Here is a 20,516-nt window from a genome sequence, read left to right on the forward strand (position 1 = left end):
CTTCCAGAACTTTGTTGGGTTGTGATGAACTCAAATTAACTGATGATGTTCCAATTTTTGTATAATTCAATTTCCTAGTCATTTTTCTTTGCCTTCTGTGAAGCCTACTGTGACTGTGGGCAATTTTGGCCAGCTCTTACACCTCTGACTCTTCTCTCCTTGTTGAGGAACAGGTACTTCTTCCTTTTCTGTTTAATATACTTAGGAAATGAGTATATGATATTCTGTCTTTTTTGTAAATATGTTTTGATTGTTTTCCTGTATGAGCCTCCAACTGTCCCATCTTCACATTATCACATATCTTTCTTGTCCTACTCAACTTTGTGATTCCATTGTTATGACTTCAAGTCATGGTCTTTTTATATTTCTTGATATCCGATCTGTTATGTCCTCTCTTTCTACTTGGAATGCTTCTCTTTCTTGGCTTTCTTTCCAGTTATTAGTTCATCTGTATTTATTTTTATCTATCTTTATTCTACTCCTTTACTCTCTCATTCTTCTTTACCTTCTCACTGTGGGGCTCTTTATTACAATTCCAGTAGTTTTGGTAAAGACATCTGTTCTTCTTTGTTTCCTACTTTTGTTTCCATTTTTCCCATTTTGTTTCTATTTTAACTTGGTTTCTTTGTTTTTCTGTGTCTGCATTCATTCCTCTTATAGACCAGGACATGAATCTCACCAATTTGCTTATTGGCTTTCAAAGTGTTCTTGACTCCTTTGAATCCCAAACTTAGTCTGCTTGCCTGTAACCTACTGGTGTCCCCTTGATTCTGCCACCCATCCTTGAGAGTCACATTGGGATATTCCTTTCATATTCCTCATTCTCTCACTTGTGGTCATTGATATCCTTTCTTGTATGGCTAGTTGTTACAGCTCTTGTTAGTGACTGTTCTTTGTAATCAATTCTGAGCACTAGTACCATCAGTGCCTGTCTCATCCACTTTACCCTACTGTATTCTTTCTTCTTTAGTGACTCTGAGATTCTACACCTTCTTGTTTTATTGTTTCTCTCTCGTGTTTCATACTTCACCTTTTCTTTGTCTTTCACAAAGAGCTTTTATTTCCATTATTTTTTATCATCCTCATGAAGTCAAGAGCTTGGCATCGTATTATAAACTTGTCATCTCTGAATCACTTTCTCATTGTTCCTTGATTTGTAATGAACAACTTTCTCAGTTTTCATTGGGCCATTTCTCCTAAGCTATATTTAACCAAGATTGCTGGTTCAAGTGCCTTCCTTCATATTCCATTTCATCGGTTTGTCCTCAATAGTCACATCATTCAGTTCTGTGCCCTTTCCTGTAGCCCTTATGTTTTCAGCCTTATCATGTGTTCCTTTACTTAGTGCGTGAGCCCTATGGACCTTCATTTTTATTATTATATGGTTGTCTAGCTTCCTTTGGCACCATTTCAATAGAAATTGGTGACTGCCACCTCCACTTTTCTTCAAAAGACAGCTTACCTGGTCGGGTCATCTAATTTTCCAAGTTATATTTGACTCCCACTCAGTTTATTGTCCTCAACTCTCACATAAGGTGGGATTCACCATTTTCTCTGTATATTTGCATCATGGAGATTTTAGTATCAAAGGTACTTACCTCTTGCAACTGGGGACTCTTCTTTCCCTAAGAGCACTGATTCCTTTAGATTGTGCACATATTCATACACTTCAGTGGACTCTGGAGTATCATTGGAACATGTCTTGTAATCCCTTCTGAGCCTTTATGTTTCTACCTTTCTCACTACATCTCTTTGTCATGGTGGCTTGATCATTCCAACTCAAAACAGATTATACCACCTCTTACCCCTTGGCTTATCTTGCATCTTTACTTTGATGCTGAAACACTTTTTTACAACAAGAGAAAATGTACATCAAGAGTAGCACTGCCCTTACAACTGGCTCAACTTACCATCTAATAATAGTAGCCTATTGTTTTGTATTTTGGTGATGACCCAATTCCAGCTGATTGTTTCTGATGACAGTAGTCCATGCACATCCACGTTAATGTTCTGCCTGATGTGTACCTTCATTCTTATAATGGAGCACAGGAAAACCTGTACTTTCACAGTTCCAAACTTTTGTAGATATCAATATGGAGAGTTTCAGTCAGGCTCACCTTTCATTTGAGAGGTAGGATTTTGATGTTTCCTAGAAGTATAGTACAGGACACCCCATTAAAGTGTCTTTCTGTTGCTATAACATATATCTCAGATAAGTATTTCACAAAGATGTGATGGCTTCTTAAAATCTTTGCCACATTATGCCTTCTTATGTTCCACCTATATATACAACATGTTGCCACTGGATTAACCTAATGTCTTTTATTGTAATAGTCTCTGTGATGTAAGTGTAATATATGAATGAATAAAAATCAACAGGTTGAGTGAAGAGTATTCCCATTAGGTGATGGTTCACTAGGCAATCCCTGGTCTTGTGGAAGTCAACCACATGACTGTTCTTTCTCTTTTGCTATTTCAGAAAAGAACTTATCTTTAAAACTTATCAGCACTAGCTTTTCCACCTTCTTGAATGTATGAAGCTGGCTCTTAGTACTACAGAGGGGAAAGTAGCACATCAGAAATTGAAATTTTCCCAATTTGAAAATGTGTTTCAGTTACATACTTACCTCCCAGCTTCCTCGCCACTTCTGGTGCATTTTTTTTTGCCTTGTTAAGAATGGACATATTATCATGTGCTAGTGCTCACAAAGATTATTACACATGTTTTGGTGAAGGACCACAGCATTATAATTATCATAGGCTGGTGCAATACATATAGACACATGTCAGGAAGGGAATTTATTCAATGCTTGTAGCATGCACAGGAAATTCCATGGCAGTTGTGTGCAAGGTAATATCTCTTAGCAGTGCATAGAAGTAAATATCTACATGAAATATTAATTTTTGCTATTAGAATAACATAGTTGGGGAAAAGGAATTATGAGAACCAGTTTTTTCTCACATTCACTGTAGTTGTTGCATTAGCCAGTTGTAAATTATTTTCTTTATCAGTTCTCAAAGACAAAGAGAAGAGTAGTGATCATAATGTTTAACCATATTACGCAATGCACAGTTTTGATTTCTACTGAATAATATCTACATTAAGATAGATAGTGATAGTAGCATGTGTTAAAAATTGTTTCATAGGTCACTAAACAAAAAAAACTCAGCTTATTTAATTAACAGATATGATTAATTTGGAGTAATTAATATTGGTATTATTAATGTGTTGGGAGCTTTTGTTCTTTTTTAATGTATTCATTCATAATATTGACCCCTCGGTGTGGATTCCTGTACATGGTGAGGGGGACCTCCCAGGGAAGGTTCTGTTCTATCTGGTTATCTTCTCTGGGATCTAAACATCCACCCACGTGTTTCCCGTGCGTGGCGACCCGTGAAGGGGAGGAGAGGATCCTGGTGGTTGAGGGGTCCAACCCTAACACACCACTTTGGCCTCGAATTCCTGTAGACGGACGGCCTTTGGGTGGCCCCCCTTGGGTCAATCGGCTGGTCCACTTGGGCTAGAGTCAACCAAGTACCAGTGTTGGAAGTTCTCAACGGGTGTTGTGGACATTGTGCCTGATGCTGGTGTTTGGGTATAGTGCTCACGAAACCCTGGCATTGCTGCATTGTCCTTGCGTGACTTTGTAGTGCATCCCCTTGTAGGGCTCCATGGTGGGTGGGGTCAGTGGGTACCGAAATTTTTTCTTTTTCCTATGGATCCTCTAAAAAATGTAAATAAAATTGTAAAAAAACAGTCACTGGGTAAGCGACCACGTCTTCAATACTCAAAACAGCAATCTTCAACATCAGTAACACACGTACCTCATTTTCTTATATTACATTCTCTTTCAAAAAAACCTTTAGGGCAAATGTCCCTTTTTTTTATTCAAAAGGGACTAGAGGGACTTGCTGGCTCTCCAAAGTCAGTAAAGAAACTTCGATCTGGTGACATATTGGTTGAAACATCCACATCCCAACACAGTGAACTCCTCTTGAATTCAAAGGCAATTGGGAATATACCTATTGAGGTTACACCCCATGCTACCATGAATTCTTCATGAGGAGTTATTGTTGAAAGGGATTTGAAGAACGTTCCCGAGTCAGAGATTCTCGCTGGTCTCTCCACTCAAGGAGTTTCTGCAGTGAGGCGCATCTCCACTCGCAAAGATGGAGTTACACTGCCAACAAATACCCTCGTTTTGACATTTACTTCACCACGTGCACCTGCCACCATCAAGGCAGGTTATCTCATTTGCAGGGTTCGGCCATACATACCAAACCCTCTTCGATGTTTCCAATGTCAGACCACTAAAAGACATCATGTCGTGGTTCCCTGATATGTGCTCGTTGTGGAGACAAGGACCACGATGCCTATGACTGTGACATGAACCCACATTGCGTAAACTGCAATGGTTCTTACCCCTCTTACTTTCATTCTTGCCCAAAATGGTTGGAGGAAAAAGAGGTGCAGCGTTTGAAAACGACACATAACATTAGTTATCCTGAGGCTCGGAAATTGCTGTCCACAACTCCATCTCGGACATATGCTGCTGCACTTCATTCCACAACTACAGTGGGAGTTCAGACAGATCTCTCTGTGCCTCCAAGAGAATCGTTTTCAAAACAAATGAAAAGCCTTTTGACCTCCATGGTTAAAAAGGTTGATGAATCGACTTCCACACCCATCTCTGTTCCTCCCATACCTTCCAACAAACCTCAAAATCCACGTCCTTCAGTTTCAAATACAGGCATTTCTTCTGATACATCTTTTTCTCCCACCACAAGAGACAAAACAATTATTCGTTCGCGTCCTCAGTCACTGGATTCCCCTTCCAATAACAAAAACCTGCCCACCCGACCCAGAGCAGGATCCATGGAGGTTGATAGACCTCCTCCGACTAAAGACAGTAAAGAAAAAAGACATGGTCGTAAACCGAAGGGTTCTCCAGCCACTTCGCCTACCCGTTCTTAAAAATGGCCACCTTGATACAATGGAACTGTTGAGGTTTACGTTCTAATCTGGATGATATCAAAACGCTGATTGCTTCCTACCATCCTGTTTGTCTTTCTTTACAAGAAACATTTCTCAAAACTGCTGATACTGTCTCCATTCGGCAGTTTTCTCTGTACAGAAATGACAGGTTGTGTGATGGTCGAGTACATGGAGGGGTGGCACTGTTGGTTGATCAACATGTGCCCCCACCCTGTCTTTGTCACTCAACACACTCTTGGAGGCTGTAGCCATCCGTGTTTCCTTGGGTCATACCATCACTGTTTGTTCTCTGTACCTGTCCCCTGGAGAGACATATGATCAATCAGATCTTGATGCTCTCGTTGAACAATTGCTATCTCCATTTCTAATCCTAGGGGATTTTAATGGACATCATCCCCTCTGGGGAAGTGCTATTATTGATGGGAGGGGCCGATCTGTAGAGCGGATGCGCTCTGATCACAATCTTTCTCTTTTCAATACTGGTTCTTCCACTTACTTTCATGCACCTAGTCAGTCCTTTACAGCTATTGATCTCTCAGTTTGCTCCCCTTCATTATTCTCCCATTTTTCATGGAGGGTTGACAGTAATCCACTAGGCAGTGATCATTTTCCTATCCTTTTGAGAGAGACTGGCCGTGGTCGATGCCACCCTACCCGCGTGCCCTGGTGGAAGCTGGATCAGGCAGACTGGTCCACTTTCACTGCTCTCGCAGATCTTGATCCTGCCATCGTAAATCAGCCATCAATAGACGACTGTGTAGCAGCGGTAACTGACTGTATTACACATGCAGCTGCCCAGTGTATTCCTAAAACCTCGACACGTTTTCCACGATATCCTCGTCCGTGGTGGAATCCTGCTTGCCACTTAGCACAGAAGGCTCAAAAGCGGGCCTGGGATACTTTTCGTAGATATCCCACACTTTCAAACCAGGTTGCTTTCCAACGGGCCCATGCACATGCTAGGCGGGTAAGACGTCAAAGCCAGAAGGAATCTTGGATTAAGTTCACAACCAGCATATCTTCTACCACCAGTTCCAATAATAATATTGGACAGGATTCGAAAGGTCAATGGGCACTACAATTCTGTCCCCCTCTCGATCTTACTCTCTGATGGTCAGGAGGTGACTGATGCTCGGAACATCACTAACACTCTAGGTGAAAGCTTTTGCCGGGTATCTAGCACTTCTGCTTGTTCCTCCACCTTCCTGGCCATCAAGACTCAGGCAGAGTGATCTTGAAAAAGGAAAGACTCTTTCCTTTCAAACTGACTGTTTCTTTAACTATAATTGTCCCTTTACCCTGGTGGAACTAAAAATGGCCCTTCATCGGTCTGCCAGTACGTCTGTTGGACCTGATGATATTCATTATGACATGCTGCACCATCTATCTCCTGCTTCTCTTGATGTCCTTCTGATTGTTTTCAACCGGATCTGGCAGGAGAATTTTTTCCTGATGCCTGGCACCAGGCTATTATTTTACCTTTCTCTAAGCCAGGGAAAGATCCCAAGATTCCTTCAAACTACCATCCAATTGCTTTGACGAGCTGTCTCTGTAAGACATTAGAAAGGATGGTTAATGCTCGTCTTGTTTGGTTCCTTGAATCAAAAAACCTCCTCTCGCCCACCCAGTGTGGGTTCTGTCAACAGCACTCCACCACAGACCACCAAATTCATCTTGAAACATCTATCAGAGAAGCCTTTCTCAACCGCCAACATCTTGTATCAATATTCTTTGACATAGAGAAGGCTTACGACACAACATGGTGGTATGGCGTTTTACGAGACCTCCATACATATGGGTTACGTGGCCATCTACCCATGTTTATTAAAAATTTTTTAATGGACAGGAGATTCCAAGTTCGTGTGGGTTCGACACTTTCCCGTTCTTTTGTACAGGAACTTGGAGTCCCTCAAGGCTGTGTATTGAGTGTTACACTCTTCAGTATAAAGATAAATGCCATCACTGAACAACTCCCTCTCACTGTTGCGAATGGGCTGTATGTCGACGACTTTCACATCTCATGTCAGTTATCAAACATGAGATATATTGAGCGGCAACTACAAACCGCCCTCAATTGTGTACGGAAGTGGACTCTAGCGAGCGGCTTTAATTTCTCTCTCTCAAAACTGTATGCATGCACTTTTGCCATCGACGGGTATTCACCCTGATCCTGAACTTCATATCGGTGAAGTTTTGCTGCCAGTGGTCCCGAGACCAAGTTCTTGGGGCTTATCTTTGATCGTAAACTGACCTTTATACCACACTTAAAGCAGCTTGGGTCAAATGCACAAGAGCACTGAACATCCTCCGTGTTCTTTCTTCTACCAGTTGGGGGGCAGATCGCTGTTCAATGTTAAAGGTATATCGTGCTCTTATTAGATCGAAACTCGATTATGGATCAATGGTCTATGGCTCTGCCAGACCCTCGGCCTTAAAGATGCTGGACCCCATTCATCACCAAGGACTTCGACTCTGCACTGGGGCTTTCCGTACCTCTCTAGTTCAAAGTATATACATTGAATCTCATGAACCTTCTCTACACCTTCGCCGTTTGCAACTATCTTTACAATATACTTCGAAACTTCATTCCTCACCAAAGCATCCCACCTGGAAATGTGTTTTTCTTCCTCGGTGGGCAGTACTTTTTCAGAACAGACGATTTGTCATTGCTCCGTTTGGCCTTCGCATCCGGGCGCAATTGGATGAATTGGGTCTGTCCTTGGATAACATTGCAGATTCCACAGGGCGGCCCATCCCACCATGGCTTATTACAGCCTCCAAATGTGTTCTTTCTTTCAGTCACCTAAAAAAGGCAGATACTCCAGATTGGAAGTACCGTCTTTTCTATTCAATGAATATCTTTCAAACAATCATTCAGTTCCCATTTATACAGATGGTTCCAAATCAGGTAATTCAGTGGGCTCTGCTATGGGTCAGTAGTTGCACGCAGAATCCCTTCTACAGCTTCTGTGTTCACTGCTGAACTGTATGCCATATCTCTTGCCCTGGATCATATTGCAGCTGAGCAGTACTCCAACTGCACTATTTATACTGATTCGCTTAGTTCTATACTTGCCTTGGAATCGCTACACGTCAGCTCACATCCTATTCTCGCTGATATTCGAAACCGACTGGCCCATTTCTCATTAGCAGCTACTTCAATCCAGTTTTTCTGGATACCAGGCCATTTTGTTATTCGCGGGAACGAGCTTGCAGACATAGCTAAATATGTCTGCTTCAGCACCATCACTCCTATGCCTATTCCATACATGGACTATGGTGTTGTCTTCAAGGCTCAGCTCCGTGCCAGCTGGCAGTCCACTTGTAGTGAGCAACGTGACAACAAACGTTTTCAAATCAAACCCAAAATTGGACTTTGGCCATCTAGCTTCCGTAAAGTTCGGAAGGAGGAAGTTGTTCTCACTAGGCTACGCATTGGTCACAGTTTTTTAACTCATCATTTTCTTTTATCTGGAACTGATGCACCAATGTGTAGTTTGTGTAACACTCAAATCACTATCAGCCACGTTTTACTTTCTTGCCATCGTTACAATTCTCAACGACGGCAATATTTTAACATATTTTTTCCCAGGGTCAGTCTGTAACATTGGACAGAGTTATTGGTGATGGTGACTCTGTCCAACTTGATAATGTTTTAATTTTTTAATGGCCATTAATCTTTTTAATCTCATTTAAGTGTTGCATATTTATTCATTACACCTTTTTAATTGTGGTTCCTTTTTCACAGTTTTAATCTCTCTCATTCAATATGACATTGGACAATGGCCAGAACATTAAATAACTCGACACCAGGACTGGAAAGGCCAACTTCAAGTGACTAACGCTACTGTTTGAACTACTCGTTAGTCGTCTTGGCGAGTTGTTATTATACTTTTGCTGCATATCATTTCACACTTTTACTACTTTACTTTTTAGTTCTGGCCATATTGACTCATAACCCAGAACCAGGACTGGAAAGACCAACTTCAGGTGACTGACGGTGGTTTTTATACTTACCTGTTAGTCTTCCTGGCGGGTTATGATCATTACCATTCTGCTACAGGTAGTCCTTTACAACTTTGTTGACTGGATGTCACCATTGGTTTTTACACCATTTTCTGTTTTAATTGCTGTTTTGTTTTTACCTTCATTTACTTTTACAAATTTTACTCCATTTACTTGACTTTATCTTTTTACTGGACATTTGACTACTCATTGTTACAATTTTGCTATGTATCTTTTAAAACTTCTATTCTTTTACATTTTGATACTTGTTGCTATGACACATAACCCGGAACCAGGACTGGAAAGACCAACTTCAGGTGACTGACGGTGGTTTTGAACTTACCTGTTAGTCTTCCTGGCGGGTTATGATCATTACCTTTTTGCTAGAGTAAATACCTTACAACTTCTTATACTCTGCCTTCTATCTTAACGTTGTAGACTAGGTGTCAACATTGGTTTTATACTTTTTTGTTTTACCTTCTTTTCCATTTATGTCTATTACTACATTTATTTATTATTTTTTTTTTACATTTTTATTTTACATTTTTACCAAATGTCTGGCGCAGATAGCCTCGCTGCTTTGTGCCATAAAACACTAAATTAATCAATCATAATATTGAATCCAGTGAACATTTAGAGATATTTGGGAATAGTTCATTTGTAGTGTAGAATATGAATGGAGTGTTGAGGTATTTGTAATTATATATAAAAAAAAAAGTAGCAAAGTTTTTTTATATAAGATAGTTTTATAGTTGAAACATTCAAGTTAGATTCTTCTAAGGTAAGTAGTATGTAAATAAAAACAAAAAAAATAAGCTAACTAAGAGAAATATAGTAATAATATAGTTTAAACTTTAATGTATCATTTCAAGGAATAAGGAATTAATATAATTAAATTATCCATTTAAATTCTTAATTTGGACATAATTTTAATTAGTCACATAAAATGATCTAAGGGTATCATTTTGAAAGTAAATTAAAAAAAGGTAATAATTGGAATGTTTCATTTTATAATCAACTTAACATTTAGTTTAGTAAGTAGAGTCAACATAAGACTACCCCAGAATTAAAACTTTTATGAATAGGTAAAAACCATTCAGCTCTATCTAATAAAACTACCCCATTAACAACAAAGTTTGATTTAGTAGAAACTACATGATATTATCAATGGATGATCCCCTTTTGCATTAAAATATTATGTGAAATATATTAATAATATCCAGGGTTAGTATCTCTAGTAATAACCAAGTGCTTCTTTAATGACACAGAAGAGCTCCTATACATCATCAGAATGCCTCTTAATTACCATCAGAAAAATTTGTATATACTGAGTAGTATAATCCAAACACTCTCATTTAAAATAGAAAAATAATAGTAAATGTTTTATCAGCTTCAAAATATATAATGTTGGTGCTGCAACTACAATGCTGCACATATCTTGTTTTATTGCAAGGGGTTCCTTTGTGTCCCCTGATGTTAAATTTTTTAAAAAATGCCCTTTAATACTAAATGGACAAAAGGATCCCCAAATACTAAATCAGTGAGAAGTATCCCTTGATTATTAAATAGACAAGAAGATTTCCTTTTAGATATCATGGAAAATATTGAATAATTTCATTGTTTTTACATGCTTAATCCGTATTAAATTGAGTCATTCTCACAAAGTCACTATAATTGGTTTCTGCATCGGTTTGAATTTTGTGCAAAGCTACTTGAAGGCTATCTGCACTAGCCTTCCTTAATTTAGCAGTGGAAGACTAGAGAAAAGGCAGCTAGTTTTCACCACCCACCATCAACTCTTGGGCTACTCTTATAATGGGATTGATTGTCACAATATAGCACTCCCATGGCTGAAAGGGTGAGCATGTTTGGTGTGACGGGGATTCAAACCCACAATTTTCAGATTATGAATCAAGTGTCTTAACCACCTGGCCATGCTGGGCCCTTTACAAGATATAATAAATTCTCAGTGGCCTGAGATAATGTGGCCTAATAAAGTAATTCTCATCTCAAAGCTGTGGTCCTTACTGAAACCACTTTCCATACTTGTAGTTATAAATAAAATGCATTAAATAAAGATGTGTTTGAGTACTCCATGTAATTAAATATTAAGATGTACTTACAGTAATAGTGCAAAAACATTAGAAAAGTTAAGTTGACTGTTAGATTCATCCATGCTCAATTTTATGATACCTGTTGATAATATAAAATATAAAAATCTGTCATTTTAATGCATGAAATCTAGATTAATCACAGTTAACCTGAAGATGACCTAGAAACATCAAAATATTGTTCTCTACTTATCAATAAAAGTGTTAATACTCATACCAGCCATTCTGAGATACATCATAGAATATGTGTAACAACATATATGTGTTGTGTTTTTAATATTTAATATGGAGAGAGAGGACACATAAACTGTTTCACCTTTAGTACAGACCTTCACCATTACCTTTTATTAGTAACTGAATGCTTCAGTTCTCAGAATATGTAATATTTTTTATAAAGGAAAGGAACCAATTGCTGTAATCTGCTTCATGCAAGTAGAAGAAGAAATAGTTCTTAAAAAACACTAGCAAAGACATAGTTTCACCAGATAGAGAAACACAATAATGGTAAAATAAATAATTTAACAAAAAGCTACAACTACATGTAAGACACAGTGAATTATTTAACTTTAATGATTCATATGTAGTTTATAATAAGGATAAAAGATATTTCTCATCACCCTACTTGATGAATTTCTCACAAATGGAAATCAAGATTAATTGATAATAGCATACCTTACAGAGTTATTTATCATGTGTTTCTTAATCCAAATCTAATAATTGTGGAAAACCTCTGCTTTGTATAAGTGGGTAGTAGCATGCTAAAAAGTGTTCTAAATATATTCAAGTCAGTCAAAAATATTTCGAACTTAAGGAAAACTTGTGTTAATCTCAGCGTAAGCACCATCCAACAAAAATTTATATTAGCATTATCAAGGCTAGCAAATTTCTTTACATTTCCAGAATGAATAGCAACACCATCAAAGTCACGAACAGATATTTTTAAAACAAAGCCACTGTTCTTGTTATTGTTACAAAACTTTTATATACCTCAACATTTTAGCCTTACAGTTTTTCAAAAAATTAATATTATCTGACCTCTAAAGAGTTAAACAGCATATTCCTATGATTCATCGTAAATGATACCACTAGGGCCATTCCAAGGGTAGTGCGGTGCACCCACACAGAACAACATGTGGAGGATGCTTATTTACATCTTTGAAGGTGAAGGTATATTAGAGGCTTTTGAGGAAGAGTACCGAATTGATATCTTACACAAGATGCCATCAACAACCAGTATGGATGTGGTTCCACATTCCATCAGTAGAGTGTAACAATGAATCTTTTAAAGCACACTAAAAAAAGGAAGCTCTAGAAATGTAAAACAAAATTAGATAATTTAGAAAATATTAGAATACAAATACAGAAGCAAAAAGAAGTAAACAAGCCATCATTTATAACTGTTAATAAACAGTTTATTAGTCATAATTCAAGTTGTTCATATTTTTCATTAAGAAAGCAGTGTTATTTTCTCTATCTTAATAATGAAGGTGTAGTCAAACTTGAGAAAGTCATGTTTAGTAATACTGTATACTGCTTCAACTTATACTTATTGTATTCACCCATCTTTATAGTGAAAAGCATTCCATAAAGTATTCCCCAATCTGTCTTCCAGTATCTCCAAGATATTATTTTTGTGACATATATTGCATAAAGTAGATTTTTTTTTCATGCATTTGTTGTTAAGACATAGGTCACATGGAATATAATTACTCTTTTGCTTTTTTAAATGCAAAATGAACCAAACATTACTTAAGAGATCATTACAGTTTCTCAGTTATACATATTGGCTGTTGGTAGAACTGAAACTGTTGTGTTTGGTAAAAGGTTAACCTCTTTAAAAATCTGAAGACAGTACATTGACTTAAGATTTTTACAGGTAACTGGTTCCTTTTTCTTGGGAATGACTACGTTTGGTATGCACTATGGTTCATGTTGCATAGAATTATGTTAGTTTTCTCAATACCTGACTGTTATTAAGTGAAAGCATTGAAATTCACATAATATAACCATGTAATGTTTAATAGATTCAAAACAAAAATATACATCCTCCTTATTATTTATACTTGTTATGCAATAAAGATGGTAAGAGGGCCATAATGAATTTTATAAGTAAAAAATGGTCAGTCCTAAAAAGTAGGCTAAGTAAAAGTAGCCAGTTGTAGCTTTTGTTCAAACATTAACTTGATTAAAATGAAATGTTTGATAAAACTATAAGCTTTCTATATGTAATCTTTAAATTATTATTTCTTATGTTTCTAGGAAATAAGACTGATAAAGAGGATAGAGAAATTCCATGTCATGTTGGACAAGAATTTGCCAAGTCACATAACATGGACTTTATTGAAACGTCAGCTAAAGGTTCAGAAAATGTAGAAAAACTCTTTTTGGACATTGCTGTTCGATTAACTCATGAAGCAAAAGCCAGAGTTCGAATTAACAATTCTGAACTAAGTCGATCAATTGGAGAACAGAGAGAAAGGAATGAACATCAGTGCTGTAAATTTTCTTGATATCCAGTTATTAGAAACACAATTGAGATTTAGCTTAAAAGTTCATAAGTAGAAATGAAAGCACATGATTGGTCAAGGCTATGAAGTTAATCTGTGCAATAATGTATTTTAGTGTGAAGAATGAAAGTTTGTACTTAGAATCTCAAATATGTGAGTACTTCATAAAGTGGGAATTGGGCTGTATAATTAACTGTTTTGTTTCCTTTTTACTATGCTTATTACTAAATATTTCAAAGTAATAATGAACAACAAAATCTTAAGAGTTCTTGCATATAAACTGCTTGCTAACTAACAAGAATGAGGGAGGCTTATTTTATAGAAGTGTAAAGTCTGAAAAAATAAATATTTTTCTCAAACAATTATTATATGTAAGGATACTATTAACACTATGACAGGAGTGACCAAGTGTTTTTTAGTAATTGTGCCAATTTTATTTTTTTAATTTTGAGTAAGGTGCCATTGATCACAAAAAGAACTCTAAACTAAAGCCCATAACAATAAATTCAAACACATTGCAAACTAAATGAAATAATTAATAATATGTATTTTAACAAAATATCATGCATGAGCTATGTGCCACAGCATGGGCTATTTTCTAAATGCCATACATGCCACAAGTTTTTACCTCACATGCCACAGGTTGGCTACCTCTCATATATTTATGTACTGATCATTTAGCCAATTTAATATGCCCTTTAGTAATATTAGTTAATTTATGGAAAGATTCTTTTCATGAAGAGTGCAAGTATGACAACCATGAGTTCATAATGTTACTGTGCTTACATAAATAGAATAATTGTAATTACATGTGCGTGCTACATTTCCAGTCCTGTGCTTTGATTTAATTTACAGCTGGAATAAAAGTAAATTTGACTGTTGTTTTATACTTTGTATTTTCATATAGTGAAATTCCTAAAACTTTAAATAGATTAGTTCAATTAATAGTTGTGTACTCCATGATTTCTCTGAGAAAACTAGAATTTAAAATCTAATTCATGCTTCAGTATATAAATAATTACAGAAATGAGTTTGATCTGTCTATTGGTTCCATTTTTTCATGTCCTTCAGATGATGAAGGAATTAACATGTTAGTTTATGTAAGTACATGGTGTGAAAACAATTTTATTTAGGAGTTCATAAAGTTATTGAGTCCTTCCAGTGACTGTTCAAGTCAATGTGAACATATTTAGGTTATAAATTGTTATTTTGGGCTAAAGTTTTTTTGTTTGTTTTTTTAACTTACTACTTTGTATATTTTGAAGCTTTAGTACAGACAAAACTATTATTATTAGTACACAACTGATTGTCTCATTGTTAAAACTGTTTTTATATATATATAGCGTGAAAAATCTTTGAAGGTTCCAGAATCTGTTAAATGTGGAAGCTACATGATATTCAATCATTAAAAATTCATTTTATGAAAATATACTAAATATATGTATGTGTGTGTATATACACACACATAAGTGAAGAATATGTTGATCAAATACCTTAATGAGTGCACTGTCATTTTATCATTTGTATTTAAAATTATCAGTAAATTTTTCACTTATGTATTAGGAACTAATGGTACATATTCATGACATTTTTATTTATAAAGACTACTTACATTGGACTTTAAAAATCTGTGGAAGCAAATTTTAAAATGTTTAAAGGTACAAAAAATGTTACATCTTTGACAAAAGTTATTTTTAGGATGTTGATAAAGTTGAATTATGGAGAATTAGTGTCAACACATGATTTCCTCTGGTTACATTACAAGTTGGTTCATTCAGTAATACTTTCTGGTAATCTTTGTCTTTTCCTCATGTACTACAGTATTATTAGTGGGAAAAATTCTTTAAGTTTGAGCAGCGCAGTAGAAAAAAAATGTTACATACATCTTTAATGTTCACTTAGCTCATTGTATATTCTACTAAGTGTACCAGAAACAGAAAATTGTTTTACAATTTGTTGATGAGTCTTGTTTTGTGATGGCCTGGGCCCTAAAATAACACAAAGTAAAAGCAATGTGAAGGAAACTGTGAACTTTGCTGTGTATTTAAAACTCAAGTTTAACATCAAATGGCACAGCAATTTGACTTAATATTTGTAATAAATATCTCAAATGAAGTATCATGTAGCAGTATACAACAGGTGACAAGTTAAAAATTTAAAGAATTTTACATAAAATTATACAACTAAACCAACTGATATGCCTTAACTAATCAACATTGTGTATGCAGTTGTCACTATTTTTTGTATTATAATTGTGTGAATGTTTTAAGAAAAGGCATAGCATTTGAATTTAATTGCACAATGAGATATGTTTAATCTTAGAATGGCAATTTATTCAAGTATAAATAAGTAAATGTATACAGATGATAGCAAATTATGTTAAAAATTATTTTGATGGTTATTAGCTACATATGTATATATATGTACACACACACAGATATATCATATTTAAAATAATAACTTTAGAGGAGTGAACTTTGAAAATTTATATATATTTCTCACTTGTTATTTTGTTGGCAGCTATGTTATAGTTACTTTAATGTTTACAATTTTTGAAATGTGTTTCATAACTATATGAGTTGTAGTAATCTTATTATTAGGCAATTACTTCCTATGCATTATGTTACTTGATGAAAGGTCTCTTTTGAAGTAGGAATGTTGCATGTCTATTATGTTAATAAGACATGTTCTTGACAATTTATCTTGTAAAAATATATACATGAAGTGTTATGTTCATGAAAGCTTTTTATAATTTTTCAATGAAAGCAAAGTTAAAATGTTTTTAAAATAAAATTGTATTTGCTCAGTGTTCATTAAGTCTTGTAAGTTAAAAATAATGTGCAAGTTTCTGTACATGTGTAAGTACTAGTAACATATGTTGAGCTTTCTCTAAGTGAACTTTTGGCTAATGAAGAGTATATTTCATATTTTTTAATTGGATGTAACATTATCTGTCATTTGTTCAGGAATATATTTTATTCATTTAAATTCAGAATGATTAGGACTAGTAGCTGGAAAAGGTCAGAAGTTCATTTACTGAAAAAAAAGTATGAATTTTTAGAATTTAAAATATTGCCTGTAATAAGATTTATAATATCAACAGAGAAAATTTTCATGAGTTACAGAATAAAGTTATTTAGCTATAAGAGCCTGCACCATGGCATCTCAGATTATGTGTCCATGCAGCATTTGCAGTTCTGGAAACATTAGTGCTTGTGTGGTTTGCTAGGTTAAGTGTTTTACACATGATATAACCTACTAATGCTGTGGTAAGTGTGGTTAAGGTGTGTCAGTATATTGTTGTTGGTAAATGTCAACTATTTCAACAAGCTGTAGCTGTTGGACATGTCAACAGGCAGCAGTAGAGATTGGGTTTTAAGTTTTTACAAGAATTCTGTACATCACAAACAAAAACAAGCATAAAATCAGCTATCAGGTTGGACACATTAGGACACGTAAGGCTATTTATTAAACACTTCATGTCAAGTACCTGTGACTTTGTTATTCCTTTATGTTAGGGTATCTCTGTTAATCATATACAAGTTGGGAAAGTTTATATGCTGTGAATGATTTACAAGCATATTCACTAGACACACTTGCTGCTACTTAAAACTCTTTAATATTGCTATTGAAACATTGTATAAATAGTTTGGTGTTTCATAACATTGCCTGAGATGAAATATGTTCTTAACATCACTAATATTATCATTAACAACATATTTCTTGAAAAACATTTAATAATCCTTTAATTGACTAAGTGAGGTCCCTAACTGTCTTTTACTTAATATTATGATAAAGAATGATAAATAGATGTCCCTTTAAGGATGAACTTTTATTTATATACTGTTTATTCAAACAAAGTATATAATTTCCAAATATCCATAAATTTTAAGAAAAGGACCTTATTTTGATTTGATGTGATTTTAGGCAAATCCTCAGCTCGCCTATTCCACCTGACTATTTCCAACAAAGTTCACATTTTTGTCTCCAACTGCTGTTATAACTAACACACTAAACAAACGTTTTGAGAATATTAGAGCTGAAAAAGCTCAATTATACTGGCCAAAAAGAGAATTCGACAAAACCGAAAACTCCAAAAAAAGAAAGCAACGAATCTGTACTTGGTGTGTTACTGAATCTCTCTGTTTCAACACCAAAGATTAAAAATAAAGATAAAATTACAATTGTTGTTTTATGTTGTAAGAAGTACTTTAACCTACATGTTTTATTTTTCAGTTTAAAATGTAAATCCAAAGAATTTGTCTATATAGTTAAACTTCAATTAATAATACCATACCTTGACTTAAGCATATGCTATTCACAAAAAGAAATCATATTTACACAGATTCAAATTTTATTTCAGGCATCTGCATTTATGAAGATCCTCATTTGCAAAGGAATTTTTATTTACAAAGAGAACATAAACAGCTGCTTGTGAACTTGATGTTCTTCTAAAAGAGGAAATATTTCAAAACACCTAAAAATGGTTACTGTTTCCATTTTTCCTCTTGATGATTTTAAGACAGGTTTACACCAAACCATCATCTTAAGTTGTTTTTCTATGGGTACTCAACCTGGTAAAAGATTGTGTGGAAACATACAGCATACCAGTTCAGTATTTGTGAAAATACTGTGTAATATTTTTAAATGGTATGCTTCTGAAACTGGTACTCAGCTTGAAATTCTACATCAAATGACAAATTTAAAAATAACTTGTTTATAACATCTTAAAAACATTAAAATATGAAAGTATAGCAAATACTGTATTATTATTAATTGCTCAGGGTTCATCACTGATTGACTTATAATTTGACAACAAGGAGTTTTTATGTGGCTTTCATCACATACTTATGGATGTTGTCGAGTCTTGAACAGTGGCACTGCTAGACTCCTCAGTATTTTCTAGTTTTATTCATAATTCTCCAACTAAATTATTGAGATAACTAAGTCTTTTTCCTATAATATTTTGAAATTAGGGGTCTTTCACAGTGGTGTGTATATTCATTCTTTGTACTATATAGACAGAAAAATGTGAAAAAAATTCTATTTGCATAGGTCCAATGAACTTTTTCTTACATCATTGTATTACTTAAGAGAGCAGCTGAACTTGGTTTTTATTGAACGATTTTTACCCATTTACTGGAAATTTGTAATATAGGGCACAGTTTGTCTCTAGTAATTGAATGCAGGTGAGCTATATACAGTGTACTACTTGCAGAAACTACATGTTTAGAACAGCCAGTTAGCTTAAATAGAACTTACACTGTTGGTCTGAATAAAACTGAACCATTCTCATTGGTGAAATTTACTACCAAAGTTTGTTTTCTGCATCAAAACATTAACAGTTAGTAAAGTTACTTATTAAGGGCTTGTGTTTAACTTTTTTTTTTCTTAAGCCAGTTGGATTACTTAAACATGTCTTTTGGATGGCCAGAGCAGTTTAGATGACCAGTGTATTTTTTCCTTATTTCATAATGAAGCAACACACAAGTGAATGAATTATACTTTGACTTGTAGATTTTCTTCCAAGAAAATTAAAAAAAAAAAATTAACCCAGCATCTTTTATGTAAGTTGTAGTCATTATGCATGTCCAAAGATCATATTTTCCATGTGAATGACTGTTAATATGTGAATACTAATGAAATGTTGTCAAACAGTGTCTTTAACAAGATAAAAAAAATTTTACTTTGCTTGAATGATGCCTAACACACCTTTGAACATTTAGAACTCTATTCAGATTTCTTGCTAGGGAACAAATCTTTAATCACAGCCCTAAAAATATAATGAAACAATTTTAAAGATTTGATTTCAGAAAGGTTAAACAGTATTTAGGATATACAGAATTGGTTCAAAACAGAAGGTTTGCTGTAATGAGAATTCTCATGATTTAAGTCTAGCAGGCACTGCTGCTTTCACTTTGAATAAAAGTGCAGCTGTATTACCACAAACTTTTCCAGCCTATAGTGTAATAAAATAGAAGTGAGTTGTTTATTTATAATTATTGTAATGTGCAGTGTTATGACTTTTAAATGGCTTATAGTTTGTATGTAGATTTATTTTGTACTTTTTATTATATACTAATATCTATTTTTAATAACATGAATAAAAATATTGCCTTGAAGAATTTGTTTTTGTTACATTGTAAAAATCTGTTTTTGACATATAATTTGCACTCTGAAACAAGTAGAATTCTGGTTTTATTGAGTAAAGCAAAATATTTATGTGTATAATATAACATCATTGTATACTAAAACTGTCATTATGTGTACAAATGTTGACATTTATGTGCTTCTTTTGGAAAAATACCCAGGGCTTATTGGATTTTCAGTCTCTCTCTTAAAAAGAATAACATTTGTTTTCAAGAATATGGTTTACATTATTTCTTGATACATCATGGCTCGAGCATTCCCTAATTTGGAATAGTGTTGAATCTTAAGGGATTTGAAGGCATTTGTGGTCATTTGAGTATAAGAGCAGGGGATTCCATAGACAGAAAAAACCAAAAGTTTATTAATCCCTTCCAGGATTATGCCTGATTGTGGAAAGTCAATACTTTTTATTAATTTGAGGCTGCCATTTGCTATACTAATAAAAAACTAATGAGTGTGACCATTATTTGTATCTTGCCACATTTTTATAATATCCTCCAGATTATTTAGGCCATACTTGATGAATTTTTCCCATAATTTTTTATATGTACGTATATATTATCCTAGTTTTTGTTTTCTAAATTTTCTTAGTGTGTAGAAGGCATTTTCAGTATTCAGAAAATTTATACAAAATTCATTTGTAACTGTTTGATCAATGTAAACAAAGTCAGACTCAAGTACTGACCACAGTTTGTACTTACCAGCTGGTGGATATGACTGTAAAATACTATATGTAGATAGTAAGAG

The 20,516-nt window shown here is 34.7% G+C and overlaps 1 protein-coding gene across 1 annotated transcript in view; it reads left to right on the forward strand.

Moving 5' to 3' along the window:
• The window catches only part of LOC143236922 (ras-related protein Rab-30-like), a 43,226-nt gene extending 23,485 nt beyond the window's left edge, over window positions 1-19,741 (forward strand). Inside the window, exon 5 of the mRNA XM_076475604.1 lies at window positions 13,372-19,741. Coding sequence (XP_076331719.1) covers window positions 13,372-13,622 — 251 coding nt within the window. The 3' untranslated portion in view covers window positions 13,623-19,741. The remainder of the gene's footprint in view (window positions 1-13,371) is intronic.
• The last annotated feature ends 775 nt before the right edge of the window (window positions 19,742-20,516 follow it).

The sequence above is a fragment of the Tachypleus tridentatus genome, chromosome 13, assembly GCF_004210375.1.
Source record: "Tachypleus tridentatus isolate NWPU-2018 chromosome 13, ASM421037v1, whole genome shotgun sequence".
NCBI classification, from domain to species: Eukaryota; Metazoa; Arthropoda; class Merostomata; order Xiphosura; family Limulidae; genus Tachypleus; species Tachypleus tridentatus.